The 19386-nt window shown below is 39.7% G+C and overlaps 1 protein-coding gene across 1 annotated transcript in view; it reads right to left on the bottom strand.

Annotated features, from left to right (window-relative positions):
• Csmd1 (CUB and Sushi multiple domains 1) overlaps nt 1-19386 on the bottom strand; it is a 1555059-nt gene that overhangs the window by 90858 nt on the left and 1444815 nt on the right. Inside the window, exons 47-49 of the mRNA XM_055608400.1 lie at nt 16146-16334; nt 5179-5325; nt 2253-2441 (exon numbers count right to left, since the gene is read on the bottom strand). Of these exons, the coding sequence (XP_055464375.1) occupies nt 2253-2441; nt 5179-5325; nt 16146-16334 (525 nt within the window). The remainder of the gene's footprint in view (nt 1-2252; nt 2442-5178; nt 5326-16145; nt 16335-19386) is intronic.

Here is a 19386-nt window from a genome sequence, read left to right as displayed (position 1 = left end):
CCACTCTGGAAGTCAATCTGGCGCTTTCTCAGACAACTAGGAGTAGTGCTACCTCAAGACCCAGCTATACCACTCCTAGGTATATACCCAAAATTTGCTCAAGTACACAACAAGGACATTTGTTCAACCATGTTCGTAGCAGCTTTATTTGTAATAGCCAGAACTTGGAAACAACCCAGATGTCCATCAACGGAGGAATGGATACAGAAATTGTGGTATTTTTACACAATGGAATACTACTCAGCAATCAAAAAGGAGGAAATCATGAAATTTGCAGGCAAGTGGTGGGATCTAGAAAAGATCATTCTGAGTGAAGTATCCCAGAAGGAGAAAGACAAACTTGGTATATACTCGCTTATATAGACCTACAAGATATGATAAACATAATGAAATCTACACACCTAAAGAAGATATTCAAGAAAGTGGACACAGGCGAAGGTGATTAATCCTCATTTAGAAAGACAAATGGGATGTGCATTGAACTTATGACAGGAGTCTACCACAAAAGGCATCTGAAAGACTCTACCTAGCAGTGTTTCAAAGCAGACACTAAGACTCATAACCAAACCCTCGGCAGAGTGCAGGGAATCATATGAAAGAAGGGAAGTTAGTATGATATGGAAAGGATAGGAGCTCTACAAGGACCAAATATATCTGGGCACAGGGTCTTTTCTGAGACTGACACTCAACCAAGGACCATCTATGGATATAACCTAGAACTTCTGCTCGGATGTGGCCTGTGGTAGCTCAGTAACCAAGTAGTTTTCCAAAGTAAGGGGAACACGGACTATTTCTAACAGGATCTCAAGGGCAGGCTGTTTGACACCCCCCCTCCCCAGGGGAGGAGCAGTCTGTTAGGCCACAGAGGAGGACTTTGCAGCCAGCCCTGAAGATACCTGATAAAACAGGGTCAGATGAAAGGGGAGGAGGTCCTCCCCTATCAGGGGACTTGGAAAGGGGCAGGGAGGAGACCAGGGAGGGAGTGTGGGGTTGGGGAGGGAATGAGGGAGCGGGATACAGCTGGGACACAGAGTTAACAAAATGTAACTAAAAAGAAAAATAAAATAAAAAAAAATAAAAAAGAATTTCTGAAGGTGAAAACATAAAGCAATGAAAGGTACTGAAAATAGTGATGTGATTAAAGACATACAGGCACGTGAATCTATTATTCTCTCATACAGCGGTTGCAGAAAATCGAACAGCTCATGTAAAAGGAAAAATGAGGCAGCTGATTTCAAGATCCATTCATAACTTATTACTGATTTTCAGAGCCTGAGCCACTTTATCATGACTATAAACCTCACAGGACTAAACTATGAAAAATTTGCCACCTCAAACTCTTAAGCATAAATTAAAATGCTTTACAGGAAAGCTTAGTTTGTATGCATCTGATAGATGAAATTTTAAAAATGAAATAAAAAATCAACATTAATAAGCCCTTGATTAAAATGATCAAAAAAAAAAATAAGAAGCAAACATTGTGGCTCGAAGAAAAATGAGGAAGTGAGGTTATTTTGATAAGGTATATTTTGAAATAATACAATGATCAGGAAAAGTTTGGAATTTTGAATCTTAATGGGGTGATACCTCTTATAAAATTCAAGATAGAGAGCATGTTATGATCAGAATAACTGTAGCCACAGCCTAGGGACTGCCTGTTCATTCTCTGATTTAGAGAGTGTAGATGCACGGAGACTTCTGCAAATGTTAGAAATGTTTGTGTCATCAATGGGAAGTAGGTTTACCGTTGTAAACCTACTGTGATAGTAAGGCTCAGCTGTCCATTTGACTAGATTTATAGTCCCAAGGAGACTCACACTGGCTGTGTGGGCAAGAGCACTTACAGAGAGGATGGACATAGGGAGGAAGACCCACCCTGAATATTAGTGGTCCCTCTCTCATGATTTGGAAGCCCATACTGTACAAAGGGGGCAAGGGCAAAGCTAGCGAGTGCCAGTATTCCTTTTTCTTAGCACCCTTTCCAGGGATGTGAGAAAACAGCCTTGACCTCTCCCCATCAGAGCCTAGGACCACTGTACCATTCTGCTGGGATGGACCGTTCCCTTGAACCATGAACCAAAATAAGTCTTTTTCTCCTAATTTGCTTTTAGTTGGGTATTTGTTACACCAATGAACAAAGGAACAACTACATCAATGTTTGTTTCTCATCAGCTCTCATGTACACTCTCTGAAGAAAAATTAAAGTCAGAACAATGAATGGCAACCCTGGTTGGATGGAAGCCATCTCTTACCCTGGCAAAGTGGTGCCACTGAGTCCCATTGGTACACGCCCATTGGGTTCCGCCTGCAGGTTGCATTGTTGTGGCCAATCATTCGATATCCAGGTTTGCAGAAGTAATGTACCTTGCTGCCCACTGCCCCTGTCGTCTTATTTAAAACGCCTCCATTCTTGAGTGGCGAGGTGAGGCTGCAGTAAGGAGCTAGAACAGGGAAACATACGCAAGCAGTTTACAAACCAACATGGGACAGAGGAGTAACAAAACAAACAAAAACAAGTATTTAAAAGCTGGGGAATGAGCAGAAAGCACAATCCTCTCAAAGAAGCACCTAAAAGCCCTACAGTGCTTCCTTGGGAAGCTCTAGAACAGGCTGCTGTGATTCAACAGTAGGCAGGCTGTGATGATAGCCCGGCCAGGACACAGCAGATCTTCAGAGTGGGCTCCCCATAGGCACCCTCAGGCTGCCACTCACAAAGACAAGGCTAAGAAGTGATGCAGCATTGCTCCGGGGACCACCTTTGCAACCAAAAACGTTCTCTACAAGAAAGGAATGATTTAAAAAAGGAAGAAGAAAAAAGAAAACAGTTATTGAACATTTCTTTTTTTTTTCAATCAAGGACGTGAAGTTTTGTAGAGTGGCCTGACGGATTGTCTATTATACAGACATGGAACTTCTCGTGAGATACATGAGATTTGCTCAGTTTTTGCTCGAATATAGAAAACATAGAACTTCGTGTTTTAAAACTCCATAGTAGCATAAGTATCCCCTCTGTTGGGAGATATTTTAAACTTCAGGTGGCTATCAGTGTTGTTTTCTTTATATTAACTCTATTTTTTATCTGTATGTGTGTTTTGCCTGCATGTATGTCTGTGCAACACAAGTGTTATTGGTACACTTGGGGGGTCAGAAGAGAAGGTCGTATGTTTTGGAAGTAGACTTGCCAATGCTGGGAAGCCACCATGGAGGTTCTGGGAAACAAATCTGGGTCCTCTCAGCAAGCGCCGTTAGTCGATGAGCCGTCTCACCAGCTTCCAAGTATCAGGTTGTTAAACTATGTGTTTATTTATTGTATTGTTATGGCCATGTGCCTGAGTGTATTATGTATGAGCATTACCTGCACGCAGGAGCCCTCAGTCATCAGAGACTAGGAACTAGAGTTACTAGTTACTAGTTCCCAAGGCAGCTGTGAGCCTTGGGAATCCTGGCAACCAAACCTGTGTCATTTGCAAGAGCTGAAAGTGCTCTTACCCACCGAGCCATCACTCCACCCAACAGCTGTTAGCAAAGTTTTGGTGGTGGGAAGGTCCTACATCCTATTTAGATATTTAGTGAAACATGATCATTTTGTCTTTACACGTCTGTTTTACTATATTATGAAACCCCATGAATGCCTCTGTGTAAGTGAAGGAAACAAAACAGTGAACATTCAGAGCTAGAAACCCCCAGTTTATTTTCTGAACAACCTATTGCCCCATCCATAGCTCAAAGCCCAGGCATGAGCTGATCCACAGCATGCGTGTCAGGCAAATGCAATGTGCAAATGTGCAGGATGTGATCATGTGGACCACTTATTATGGGCTGGATCACACTAGCCTGCCTCTTGATGAACTCCTAACAGACATCAGAGTCTCTGAATTTTAAGGGGAAATCTCTGTGCATGTATATTACACAGATCATAAGCATGTGTGTTTGTGTGTACATATGACACATTCATGTACACTTCTATAAGAACATAACATCTCATGGCCTCCCACGTGATGTGCTTCAATAAAGAGAATCTATTGTCCCATGTATGGAAAGGTATGCTTTGGAAGTTAGTGTTTGAAGATTTTCAGGTGCTTCTTGTCAGTGAGATACTAAAAAAAAATGCCACATATGAAACAGGATATATTCTGTTCATCATGACTTCCTCTGCACTAACAACCTTTGCACATGTCAATATAGTTAAACCTTCTCAAAGGTCTGATCACCCATTCTTCAGAACAAGGGTATGAATCCAGTCCCTGCTCAGATACTGTGACGTATGCCTGAGGATACCTTTATCACATTTTCAGGGGAAGAATGTCAAAATTCCCTGCCCATTGCCCCCACTCCACACCTCCTGCCCACTGCCCTCACACCACACCCATTGTCTCTACACTGCAGGTTTCACGGCTGGGCTGCTGGTGAGGTTGTCTTATCTCTTTCAGTCAGAAAGGCTAGAATCTTCCAGCCAACAACACCCACCTTGTCCCTGAGGCTGACCTCCACCCTGAAAACAGGCATCACCAATGGGAGTAAAAAGCCCTTCAGAACACTCTGCATCTAATTGCTGGATGGGATCTTTTCAAGGAAGACAGATTTCAGGAGTATTCCTCTTACTGCTGACTGGGAGGAACATAGAGGGTTGTGAGTCATACCTCAACTGCTCCCAGAAATTGAGTCCTCCTATGCTCTCATGGGGTAACAGAAACAAGGGTGTGGATCAGATCACATTGAAGACTGTACATGGGCGCTTAAAGTTTCATTAATGTACTGGGAGATTTAATTAATGTAACATAGATTATGACTTAGAAAATGATTAAAAATATGGAGAGAGGACAAATAACTCAGATTTTGATATGGAAGTACACATATATGTATGCCAAATGTAGGCTTATAATGTAAATGTTCATACAAAATATAGACTAGTATAAAAGGTTTATGTATATATAAAGATAAGTAAACACATGGAATGCAATATATAGAGGGACATGCTAGGGACAATAGTCATTTCTGTTTATACCATTTATGGCACTGTAATCAACTCTTACTCCAAGTAACTCCCCTCTGTGTTCTTTCTCTTGCTGGTCATTTTAACAGTCAGAAGTCAGATTTACACCATGACCTAAATCTACTGTTCACGAAGACACGTAACACTAAAAGCCTTTTCAGTTGATGTCCAAGCCCTGTATTCACCTGCATAGCGAATCTTGAATCCTCTCTTGCTGGTCGCGTGGTCTGTGGACCAGCGGAGGTACAGATGGTTGCTCCTGCTGGTAAAATTCAATTGTTCAGTGTGGTTTCCACTCAAGACCACTAACAGAGGACTTTGCCCAGAAGGACCTAAAGAAACCAGAAAAACAAAGCCTTCAGATGTGAGTACCTATAAAATGCAGATCATTCCTAGCAGATGATTAAATATGCTTCCAAAGTAAGCAAAAAAATGCAAATAAAAATAACAACAAGTACATTCCACGATAGTAAAAGAACCAGGGGAAAAGGGAGGGAGACTCAAGTGCATAAGTTACTAATGGCATACTATGGAAATTAATCAAAATACATCAGTTAAACAGTAGCATTTGAAAATGTGAACATCATTTTTTTATTATAACTTATAACATATTGCAGGTATGGAAAACCAGAAGCTTGCTCACAATGTCATAGGTGTATAAGTTAAGTCAATCATGCTAGGGAGCAACTTGGTGATTTATAGTAAATTTGAAATTTTTCGTCCATCAATTCTAGCAAATAGATACAATAGTTACTTATATAGCAAAAATATTCCAATATTATTGCTCATGACAAACTTTGCACCAAAACTTTAAGTGCTGGAAATATCATGAGGATAAATCAAATTTATAGAATATCTAAAGTAATAAAGTACATATATGTATATTTACATAGATAAATTCCAGAGTAGCATATGGATGTCTAAAAGTACCCTTTTGTAGATAAGTATCATAGTAATTAAAAAAAATATAAATGTGTACAATATAAACAATGTTTATGCAGAGAGAGAGTGGATGTGTTGGTGGAGGAGTAGATGTATTGATAGATAATGAGTGGAGGAATGGGTGAGTAGAGAGATGAAGAATTAATTATTAAAACATTCATAACAATATCTTTCTTTAGGATACAAGTGTCCACATTAGAACTAGGAGGGGATTATTATCTGCAGACATTCTAAATGACTCTCTTCTTCCATAAAGAAGCAAAGATTCAGAAAATGTGAAAATAATCTAAAAGTTTTCATTGACATATACCTTATTCTGTATATTTGAATGTTTTCAAAATTTTTATACAGCAGAGTTATTAAATGCCCAGCATCTTATGACTGTATCTTCATATCACTTGGAAGAGAAATTATTTTGTAGACACAGGAGCTCCCTTTCTGTTAGTGGATGTAACAATATTTCATTGTCTTAAAAATCATTACTGGCTTTTCTACATTGCACAAGTTCACTCATGGAAAAATTATCAGAGAATGGGAGAATAAGCCTCCTGTGGCTATTTGTAATGTCAGTTTATCAGGGCAAGGGGTACCCCTCCCCTTAGAGTCACACATAGAATTTCCATTCATGGAATCTACTGAAAATCACAGCTTCACTTTGTCTTACTCCCAAATCACCTTGGGGGGTCTTACCCCAGATTAAATTGTGTAATACTTTGCTGTACTCTGCACAAACATGCTTTAAATTCCTGCTTTCAATAACTCAGAAAGGGACTGCCCCTGGATATATGCTCTTTACAGAGAGAGCTAAATTGAAATGAGTATGCAGGGGTGGGCCCTGACTCCAGCCTGAATGGTGGAAGTGATCATAACTCAAAATCTTTGACCTAAAATAAAGCCGGCTTACAAGATGTATAGGGATAAAGATAGAGCAGTGATTGAGGAATTGGCCAACCAATGACTGGCTCAACCTGAGACCCACCCCATGGTAGAGAGACAACCCCTGACACAGCCATCTCCTGATACTCTGCTGTGCTAGCAGACAGGATCCTAGCACAACTGTCCTCTGAGAGGCTCCACCCAGTGGATCGAAACAGATGCTGACACCCACAGCCAACCATTAGTCAAAATTTGGGGAGCCTTGGGAAAGTATGTGGAGCAGGGAGGATAGATAGGACAAGAACTCTACAAGAAGAACAACACAGTCAACTACCTAGGCTTATGGAGGCATACAGGACTGAATCACCAAGCAAAGAGCAGACATGGACAGCACTTAGGCCTCTGGCATATATGAAACTGGGCAGCTTAATGTTTATGTGGATGCTCTATCAAGTAGAGCAGAGGCTGTGTTTGACATAGACTCTATGGCCTGCTTTTAGATCACTTTTCCCTTGATGGGCTACCTTGTCTGGCCTCAGTGGAAGAGGATGCACTTAGGCCTGGTGTGACTGGAGGTCCAGGCTGTATTAGTCAAAGTGGAGAGGGAGGGCAGAGAGGAGACCTTCTTTTGAGGAGAAAAGGGAGAAGAGGAGAGAGGGTCAGAGGGTGGGAATGGGAGGAGAGGAGGGATGGGCTGCATTCAAGATATAAATGAATAAATAAATAAATTTAATTAATAATATAACCCACAGATATACAGAGAACAACCATGTGTTGACCATGGGAAGAGGGCGCATCTACAGGCCAAGGAGAAGCTCTAAGATACCAGCTTCACCATAGTTAAACTTTGGAATCTCAGTCTCCAAGTCAGAGAAAATATTCTCTGTTCTGTACACTGGCAGAGACGTGGATACCTCAATTGCAAGATTTCAGGAGATAAAAGAACAAAGTAAGAAGAGGCGTGGAAGTTGGTGTGGAGAAACCCTAGAAATTATTCTTGTTATGAAAGATGGTCCCCAAAGACTATCTGTGAAGTGTCATGCCTACTCTCTATAAAAAGGTGATGCCAATTTATGTGGAAAATGGCAGAATATGAGAGGTGTGAGGTCTGCTCATAGCTGCTAAAACAATCATGTACCCTCTGAAAAATATGCAACCAGGGAATTAATTATCCTGGGCTTGTCATACTTTAAATGCAATTTTTAATGTCTGAATATAAGATTGCATTTTCAAGAGACGCTACTCTCCTGTCAAATCTTTGACTATTCTTCATCTGCTCTCTGTCTAAAGTATAGTGTTTAGGTCTTTCTTGAAACACCCGTCTCTACCTAGCATGTATTAAAAAATAGCCTAGATGCTTCTGGTTCTGATCTCAAGTGGAACAGTGTTGAGTGTCTGTGTGATGTGGTCTGAGAATGGCTGCTGTGTGCTATGAGGGGAGTATTGGCAAATTCCAAAGTTATAACATGAATTTCATTCCCACAGTGATGCTCTATTTCCTGGGGCCAGAAACATGCAGCTCACTCCAAGTGCCAATTTCTGGGCCTGCTCTATTTCCTGGATGGGTAACTACCAGGGAAAAGCAGGTGAGCTCCACTCCCCCAGATCCTGATCTGCTAGAGGCTTGCAGGCATAGTCTGCCTCTGATAATCTACACCCAAATCTTCCCCAAAGGCATGCCACCTATGGGGCCTGCCCCCATTTCACAGGGCTGGGTAACTGCCACATCTTCATCTGCATTCTCAGAGACCAGCAACCAGTAGGAAACAGCAGCTACTAAGAAGCAGCAGCAATCAGGGAAGAGGAGAGACAAACACCCATCAGGAACCAACAGTATCCACTGCCCCATAACCTGGTCCCCATCCCCTCCTGAAGTCCTAGAGACTGGCAGCCATCAGAGACTGTAAGTTCTACTTGTATTACCAGAGATCTGCTATCACCCGGGAAAGCCAGAGGACTGCTACCATCTGAGATCACCAGCTAATCCTACAATCCTAGAGACCAACTACCACCAGACACCACCAGGTTTGCTAACACCAGGGACAACCAAATGGCTAGAGGATAGCATTAAACAAAAGCAACAACACACAGGGTCATATGTCACCACTGGAAACCAATTATTCTACTACAGCAAGCCCTAGAGATACACACCTGAAGCACAAGAATATGATCTCAAATTTATCACTATGAATATGATAGATGCCTTGAAAAAGGAAAATAAATACCTCAAAGAAATAAAAAAAAATACAGCCAAACAGGTGAAAGAACTGAAAAACCCCTTAAAGAAATACAGGAAAATACAATCAAATGTGAGAAGGAAATGAATAAAATGAAAAAATAAATGATCAAGACTTAAAAATGGCGACAGAAGCAGTAGATAAAACACAAGCTGAGGCAATCCGGGAGTTGTAAAACCCAGGGAAGAGAACAGGAACTACAGACACAATCATCACCAACAGAATATAAGAGATGGAAGGGAGAATCTAAGGTGTAGAAGATACAAGATTAAATAAATTGATACATCTGTCAAGAAAAATGTTAAGTCTAAAAAGTTCCTGACACAAACCATCCAAGAAATCTGGGACTCTGAAAAGACCAAACTTATGAATACTTGAAATAGAAGAAGGAGAACACCCTCAGCTCCAAAGCTCAGAAAATACTTTCAACAAAATCATAGAAGAAACCTTCCCCAACCTAAAGAAAGAGATGGTTATAAACACAAAAAAGCTTACAGAATACCAATTAGACTAGAACAGAAAAGAAAATCTTCCCATCATAGAATAATCAGAACAATAAATATACAGAACAAAGAACATATATAAAAAGCTTCAAGGGAAAAAGGCCAAGTAACATATAATGGCAGACCTATCAGAATTACACCTGACTTCTCAAAAGAAACTCAAAAAGCCAGGATGGCCTGGGCAGATATCTTACAGACACTAAGAGACCATAGATGTCAGCCCCAACTACTATACCCAGCAAAACGTGTAATCACCATAAAGGGATATTCCATGATAAAAATAAATTTAAAAAGTACCTAACCACAAATCCATCCCTACAGAGCATACTAGAAATAAAACCCCAACCAAAGGAGGCTAACTATACCCAGGAAAATATAGAAATAAATAACCCCACATCAACTAAACCAAAAGAAAGGAAACACGTACACACACACACACACACACACACACACAAGCACACACTACCAACAACAACATCAAAATAACAGTCATTAATATCTCTCAATATCAATGTTCTCAACTACCCCCCCCAAAAAAAAAGACACAGGCTAACAGAATGAATATGAAAACAGGATCCATCAATCTGCTGCATACAAGAAACACACCTCAGCAATAAATATATACATTACCCCAGAGTAAAGGACTGGAGAAAGGTTTTCCAAGCAAACACACACAAGAAGCAAGCTAGAGTAGCCATTGTAGTATCTAACAAAATACACTTCCAACAAAAAAATAATAAAAAGAGATGGGGAAGGACACTTAATACTCATCAAAGAAAAACGGATATCATCCATCAAGATGATATCTCATTTCTGAACATATATGCCCCAAATGCAAGGGCAAACACATTTGTAAAAGAAATATTACTAAAGTTTAAATCACACATTAAACCTCACACATTAATTGTGGGAGACTTCAATATCCCACTCTCACCAATGGATAGATCATCAAAACACAAACTAAATAGAGAAATAATGAAATTAACAGACTTCATGAAACAATGGACCTAACAGATATGTACAAAGCATTTCTCCCAAACACAAAAGAATTACATTATTCTCAGCACTTCATGGAACCCTCTCAAAATTTGATTATACACTAGGTCATAATGTAAGCTTCAACAGATACAAAAAGATTGAAATAACTTTTTGTATGTCATCCACCATGGATTAAAGCTGGAACTCAGCAACAACAGAAATAAGAGAAAGCTCATTAACACATGGAACATGAACAACTCTCTACTCAATGAAAACTGGGTTATGGAAGAAACAAAGAAAGAAATTTTAAAACTTTCTAGAATTCAATGAAAATTAAGGCACAACATACCCTAACTTATGGGACACATTGAAAGTAACACTAAGGGAAAAATTAATAGCACTAAATGCCTTCATAAAGAAATTGGAGAGTTCTCATAGTAGCAATTTTAAAACACACCTAAAAACTCTAGAACAACAACAACAAAATCAAACACAGGCAAGAGAAGGCAGGAAATAATCAAACACAGGATTGAAATCAATAACTTAAAAACAAAGAGTACAATATAAGGAATTAATGAAACCAAGAGATGATTTTTGAGAAAATTAACAAGCTAGACTAGCCAAACTAACCAAATGGTAGATAGTATCCAAATTAACAAAATCAGAAATGAAAAGGGAGACATAACAACAGACCCTGAGGAAATCAAAGGAATCATCAATCTTACTTTAATAGCCTGTATTCTTCAAAATTAAAAAGCCTAAAGGAAATGGATGGTTTTCTCAATAGATTTCACTAACAAATCTAAACCAAAGCTAAATAAAGATCAGGTAATCAGTTTAAACTGTCCTATAACCCCTAAGGATATAGAAGCAGTCATTCAAAGTTTCCCAAACAAAAAAGCCCAGGGCCAAGTGGTATTAGCTCAGAATTCTACCAGACTTTCAAAGAAGATCTAATACAAATACTCCTCAAGCTATTGCACATAATAGAAACAGAAAGAACATTACCAACCTCATTCTATGAAGCCATAGTCACTTTGATACCTAAACCACACGAAATCTCAACAAAGAAAGAGAATTTCAGACCAATCTCCCTCATGAACATTGATGTAAACATACTCAATGAAATACTCTCAAACTGAATCCAATAACATATCAAATACATCATCAATCATGATCAAGTAGGCCTTATCCCAGGGATGTGGGGATGATTCAATATACAAAAATCTATCAATGTAATCCAATACAAACAAACTGAAAGAAAAAAAATAGCAAATGATGACCTCATTAGATGCAAAAATAGCCTTCAACAAAATCCAACACAACTTCATGATAAAAATCTTGGAGGGATCAGGCATACAAGGCCCATACCTAATAATATCAATATACAGAAAGCTGATAGCAAACATCAAATTAAAGAGAGAGAAACTCAAAGCAATTCCACTAAATTCAGAGACAAGAAAAGGCTGCTCAATCTCTCCATATCTTTTCAATGTAGTTCTTAATGTCCTAGCTAGAGCAATAAGAAAACTAAGAGAGATAAAGATGATACAAATTGGAAAGGAAGAAGTCAAAGTATTACTATTTGTGGATGTTATGAAAATATACATAAGTGACCACAAAAATTTTACCAGGGAACTCCTAGAGCTGATCAACATCTTTAGCAATGTTGTTGGATACAAAATTAACAGCAACAATGACAACAAATCAGCAACCCTCCTATATGAAATGGCAAAGAGACTAAAAAAGAAATTAGGGAAACAAGACTCTTCACAATAGCCACAAAAACAAAACAAAAAACAAACAAACAAAAAAAAACAAACCAAAAAAACCGTAAAGTACCTTGGTATAACTCTAGCCACGCAAGTCAAAGACCAGGATGACAAAAACTTCAAGTTTATGATGAAAGATATTGAAGAAGATAACAGAAGATGGATAGATTTCCTGTGCTCATGGCTTGGCAGGATTAACATAGTAAAAATGGCCATCTTATCAAAAGCCATCTACAGGTTCAATGCAGTCCCCAACAAAATACCAACACAATTATTTATAGACCTTGAAAAATCAATTCTCAATTTCATATGGAAAAGCAAAACAAAACAAAAAACTAGAATAGCTAAAACAATCCCATACAATAAAAGATCTTTAAGAGGCATCACCTGAAGAGTTATCTCCATCCTGGTATCTCTATTCCTGATATCAAGCTGTACTATAGAGTAACAGTAATAAAAACTGCATGGTACTGGCATAGAAACAGACTGAATTGAAGACCCAGAAATAAATCCATACACCAACGGACACTTGAGTTTTGACAAAGGAGCCAAAACCCTACAATGGACAAAAGAAAGCATCTTCAACAACTGTTGCTAGTCTAACAGAATGTCTACATGTAGAAAAATGAAAATAAATCCATATTTTGCACTAAACCAAAGCCCAAGTAGTTCAAAGATCTTAACGTAAAAGCAGACACACTAAATCTACCAAAAGAAAAAGTGAGGAAAGGCCTTGACCTCATTGGCACAGGAAACAATTTCCTGAGCAGAACCTCAACAACTCAGACTCTAAGATCAACAACTAATGAATGGAAAAGCTTCTGTAAACCAAAGGACACTGTTGATGGAACAAAATGACAGCCTACAGGCTGGGAAAAGATCTTCACCAACTCTACATCCAACAGTGGGCTAAAATATATACGAATTCTAGAAATTAAACATCAACAAACCAAATAATACAATTTTAAAAATGGGGTTCAGAACTAAACAGGGAATTCTCAATAGAGGAATATTGAATGACCGAGAAACACATAAAGAAATGCTCAATGTCATTAGTCATTAGGAAAATGCAAATCAAAATGACTCTGAGAGTCAATCTTACACCTATCAGAATGGCTAAGATCAAAATCACAATAGACAACACATGCTGGAGAAGATGTGGAGAAAGGGAAACACTCCTCCATTGCTGCTCAGAGTGCAAAGTTATGAAACCACTTTGGAAATCAATCTGACACTTTCTCAGAAAATTGAGAATAGCTCAACCTCAAGACCCAGCTATACCACTCTTGGCTGTTTACCCAAAAGATGCTTCATCATACAACAAAGACATTTGCTCAAGTGTATTCAAAGAAGCTTTATTCATAATAGGCAGAATCTGGAAATAACTCACATGCCCCTCAAAGAATGGATAAAGAAACTGTGGTACACGAAATACTACTCAGCTATTAAAAACAAGGACATCATGAAATTTGCAGGCAAGTGGATGGATCTGAAAAAGATCATCCTGGGTGAGGCAATCCAGACCCAGAAAGACAAGAATGGTATATACTTACTTGTAAGATGATATTAGGCATATAATAGAGGATATCTAAGCTACAATCAACAAACCTAAAGAAGCTAAGTAACAATGAGGACCCTAGGGAGGATACTTAATTCTCATTCAGAAGGGCAAACAGAATAGACACTGGACGTGGATAAAGAGAGGGAATAGGATGGGAACCTGCCATAGATGTCCCTTGGAAGATTCTACCCATCAAGAGGTGGAAGCAGATACTGAGACTCACAGCCAAACTTTGGGCAGAGTTCACGGAGTGTAGTGGAAAAGTAAGGGGACAGAAGGAGCCAGAGGGGATAGGAGCTCCACAAGAAGACCAACAGAGCTAACAAATCTTGGCCCAGGGGGCCTCTGGAGTCTGATGCACCAAACAAGTACCATGCATGGAGAGGACCTAGACTCTCTGCTCAGATGTAGCAGAGGCAGTTCTGGCTCCATGTGGGTTCCCTAGTAAGGAGCTTTCTCTGATATGGACTCCATTGCCTGCTCCTAGATTACTTCCCCCTGGTGGAACAGCCTTCAGGCCTGAGAGGAAGAAAATGCAGCCAGTCCCGATGAGACTTGATAGGCTAGGGTCAGTTGGTAGAGGAGGAAGTCTCCCCCTTTCTGAGGTCTAGGGAAGGAGGATGAGGGAATGAGGGAGAGCGGCTGGGGCTGGGATGAGACAAGAGAGGGGGCTATGATTGAGATATTAAGTGAATAAACAAATTTAAAAAGCCTAGAAAGGAGAGATACAGGTACATTTGCCAGGATAGGAATTATGCAGTCTCAGCAGCCAGCCACCACTGGGACTCAGACACTATTCGCTGAGTTCTATGACAATTAAGAGATTGAGGAAAATCCACAGCTGAGTAATAAAATTCACACAAAGTGTAAAGCACTCTGAGCAAATGGTGCTTACAGTCAGTATATTCAGCCGATTTCTGCTCAGCTCATGAAACATAAAACAGCACCTAGGCCACCCAAATAAGATATAAGATGGGAACAGTATTTGGTGCAGAGAAAATGTCATCACTTATAGAAGTTCTCCATGGAAAACTCTGACTGTTCACTTTATAGGAAAAAAAAAATATTTGAAAGCAGAGTGATACAAGCCATGAGCCACTGTTAACTTGACTGAAACTGTTGCTGTCATTTTCTAATCTATTCTGTAGCTTTTGATTTTGGTCATGGTCTGGACATATTTAGATAATACCAGACAGTGAGCAATTGGAAATAAACAGTTGGCAAGGATTTTGCTTTTGAAAGTCAGAGGCATGAAGGTACTACTTTCTGTACTCCAATTCAAATGAAATAGAAGAGACACACAGGCTTGCAATGATCACTCACACATCTGTACTTACTTATGATACAAATAGGAATATACACCTCTACTAGACTTGTACATACACACAGAGACAACAAGATGTGTGATGCTGTTTCTCTCTCCCTTCCTCTCTCTCTCTGTGTGTATGTGTGTGTGTGTTGTGTGTCTGTTTTTAACTGAAAGTTTCATCTCCAATACGGCAATCTGCAGAACTTGACTGCTGTGGGTTGATCCACACAAGAGATTTCCTTCCCAGAGTCCATCAAGTTAGTGAGACTTACGGAAACACAAAATCAATTAGAGCAGTTTTTAAATCACTGAAGAGACTGTGGCTTATCTGAACCCAGTAACAAATCCACGGGAACATGAGAAAACCCTGTGATCTTGGCCACACATAATTGGGTTTGGCTATACCCTGCTTGGAAATGATGATGCTTCAGTACACAGGAAAGCACTGGCCTTAGTTTTCTCTCAGCTGATGATCCAGCCACCTGCACCTGCTGTACTAAGGTGCTCATTAGGGCTGTATGAAACCAGAACAATGGTGTTGAAAGCAACATCATTGGACATCAAAGCCACTAGATTTCACCATATGAAACAACTCTGTGAAGATACTGGCGACATTTACCACCACAATGTCTATTTGAGTCACTCATTGCATTTCTAGTAAAGGAGATATGTGGAATGCTAAGTCTTCTAGAACTCTTACGTGTCCTGTGGTACCCCACAAATCTGTGTAATACACACACACACACACACACACACACACACACACACACCTGCAGAAAATCTGTAACATGAACAATACAATAGTATTGTTTGAAGGTCTCCTGGCATCTGAGAAAGCACAAACCCTATCATGATTCATTTGTGCTGTTCTTGTTGTGGGAAGATGTAATTAAACAATCTGTCCTGGTTTGGCACTGAGGTGTTAAGACGGTGTTTTCCTTTATGACCGAGACACACACACTGAAGAGGCTTACCATCAAATACTTCCAGTGCATCAAACTGTTTTTCACTTTGAAAGGTGTCCACAAAGAGAGTGATGTTGAAGTTTGGCTCCACCTTAATACTCCAAGCACACGTCTGGGAGTTAAAATAGTTGCCTGGGTACCCCGGACTCAGGATCACCCCAGAGGATTCTGTCCGCATTTCATTTGCTGGGCATTGCGCTAGAGTGAAAAGAGACAGATAGAGGTGTCCATTAGCACAATGAATCCAACACTGATGGGATGGGTTCTGTCTTTCTACACAAGATCCTCTTGGAGGAGAAGGCAGTCTGTTGAGCTCTAACTACATTTAATACAGGACACTGATGCCTCCAAGAGTGGTTAGAGTCATAGTGAGCAGCATGTGCCTTCTACTAGGATCACACAACACTGGCCACTGAATCTGTGGAACAACCTAATGAGGCTCCATGAATTTCATCACAGTGTCCCAAGCCACGCCAATGTAAAAATAAAGACAGATATCCCATCTTTGATACAATAAAACAAAATATGGTTCTTTATTTAAAAAAAAAATCATTTCTATTCTGACCCTTGCTGTACTTGGGTAAATAAAATCTAAGAATTTGAAGTAACCATTTAGGTACAAAATGAATCAGTAAATATTGTCCAAACCCACCCTGCACTGTTTGCTTCATCTTCATCAGGACTCATGGTTTCTAAAGTAAAAATTCTCTTACTGAAACACTAAGATAGTGCAAGTTTGGTGATACTTTCTCCTCATCCTTCTACTTTGATCCAATTACTTCCAGGGTAATTAAAAAGAAAATGTTAATGTAAAACCACAGAAAACAGTTTCTTAATGCTATCTCTCATTGCTAAATTAAATTACACTACAGAAATGCTTTGCCTGTATCACTCCTGGGGAACACTGATCAGCCATAGCATGTAATAAGCATTGCGCCAGTGTTATTCACAGACTTTAAGCAGATCACTAGCCAGCTTTCCCCAAAGCCTTTGTCAAAGACATGCGTCTCATTTGGTGAGTTTTCACATTTTAATGAGTAACCTGTGTGTTATTTACACCTATGTTTCAAGATGAAGCCACTTCTCAAACAGGTGGGAAAAGCATGTATGATGTGTCATCCCTAAACATTGTCTTTGAAGGTTGCCCATTCATTGTGGATAGTCTGAAATATACATTAAAGCTCAGCAGACTTTTAAACCAAAGCATAAGCAATTAAATCTGCCATAGAGCCTCTAATACACATTTTAGGTTAGAGTCCTAAAATAGTCACATTATAAACTAATTACAGTAATGTCATACTGTATGATAGTAATATCATACTGAAAATAATTTGAAGCCGAAGTCATAGACAGAACTCAGTCAAAAGTCCTATTTTCCACAGTGATGGCGGTGGCATTATTAACCACCAAATGGGGCTGGCACCTTCCAGGTATAGTGATTTCAATAAGAAATGTTCCCACGGGTTCAGGCACTGAACACATGGTCCACAGTGTTGATTCTGTTTGGGGAGGCTTCAGAGACACAACATACTGGAGGAGGTACATCACTCGTGGCAGGCTTTGAGAGTATATAGCCATGCCCTACTTCTAATTTTTTTGTTGTTGTTGTTTTGTTTGACATAAAAGATATGAGCGTCTTGTTCCTGCTGCCCTGCCTCCCTGCCATGATGGACTCTTATCCCTCTGGAACCATAAGTCAAAATAAATTTTCTTTGCTGTTGAATTTACATCAGAAAAAAATAAAATAAAATAGAACGGAGAAATGCTTGCACTGACATATCATCCGAGTTCTATCTTTTTGTTTTAACTAAAACTGGAGAAAATTGAAAGAAAATCACTAATTGGGGTTAGTGAGCACTCTGGTTTATTATTCTAAGCAACTTAGAAAAAACTTTATTCAGTATAACATAGAACCCTGCATGTTCTGCAGAGGTGTGTCTTCTTGTTAAACCTCTGAACACATACTCTATGACTTTGAGCTAAGTATGCCCAGTTATCCGCCTCAAAGTGAGAATGCTCCATAATGGACCCTTCTACAGGAAATGCAGAGGGATGTGCCTTCACCTCAGATGCTTTCCTTTTGGAATTTAAATAAGACTCTCCAAGATCCTGTCCTTTGGGGAGAGCTTTGTTTTGGAGACACTCCTACTACTTTATTCCTCCCTTCCTGTAGACAATCAATCACGCTATTGTTTTATCTTCTGTTGTTCATTTTGTCATTGTGCTCATTAAGATGCAAATCCATTCATTTTGTGACAACACCCTTTTCAAAATTTTCTTTGCCCTTGGCAGGTTGGACATGCCAATATCTTTAGGCTGGGTTTTGTGTCTGTGCATACTTGTGCAGGCTTGAGAATAAAGTTCCAGGAATTCCACGTACCTGCTTCTATGTGGCAATGAAAGCCAACACTTTTCCTGTCTCTGCTATAAATAGAGGGGTGCAACAGCCCCTCAGGGTTAAGGGATATGCGGCAGATGTAAATGTCTTTCTTAAATAGAAGATGCCATATGGGTAAAGTTGTTTGGAAACTGAAAATGTCCTGGCTATCCACCGTCCCCTCCACAGCAGGCAGGTGTTCCCAAGTAGAGTTTGTTTTCTGTGTTTCACCAGGGAAATATTCAACTAGGCTTCCACTTTGTATATACGACCACTGCAGCTAGAGTTTTTAATGACACTGAACTTCAGACCATCTGGAACTAGGAAACTTTGTACTGAGTTGCTGAATGCCACCTGGAAAGTCATCTTCACCTCGAGGGCTGGGGCACAAAGCAGCTATCCAAACCAGAGTGTCCCTAAATGGAGCCATTCTTAGTCCTTCTATTCTCTTTCGCTTAATAGAGAAGATGAGATGAAAACATGAGCAAAGCATTTTATCAAGTTTCTTTATCACTTAACACTATTAATTTCAGGAAAAAATATTGTTTTAAAAATGCATTTGAGTGAGTTCCCAAATGAGCCCAGGTGTCTTTGTTTCTTCCTGTCTGTCCTGCTGTTCCCTGAGAACCTACTCCTTCCTGGAAGCTGCTACAAACTGTTGCCAGGAGCAACCCAGCTAGCATGAAGGTTTCAAATCTCTCCCAAAGCTAAACTTCTCAGCTCTTCAGCAGCAATGACACATTTAAAGCCCCATGCACCCCAAGAGACACGTGAGAAAACTTCTGCTACAGAGAAGGGCCTTCAAAGATACCTCATAAAGGAGTTTGCCTGTAACTGGAGCTAAGCTCCTCTTGGCAGGCACCTGGTACACTC

This window comes from Psammomys obesus, unplaced genomic scaffold (assembly GCF_907164565.1).
Source record: "Psammomys obesus unplaced genomic scaffold, mPsaObe1.curated_primary_1811, whole genome shotgun sequence".
NCBI classification, from domain to species: domain Eukaryota; kingdom Metazoa; phylum Chordata; class Mammalia; order Rodentia; family Muridae; genus Psammomys; species Psammomys obesus.
The sequence above is the reverse complement of the archived record's forward strand: the minus strand, read 5'-3'. Positions and strand labels throughout refer to the sequence as shown.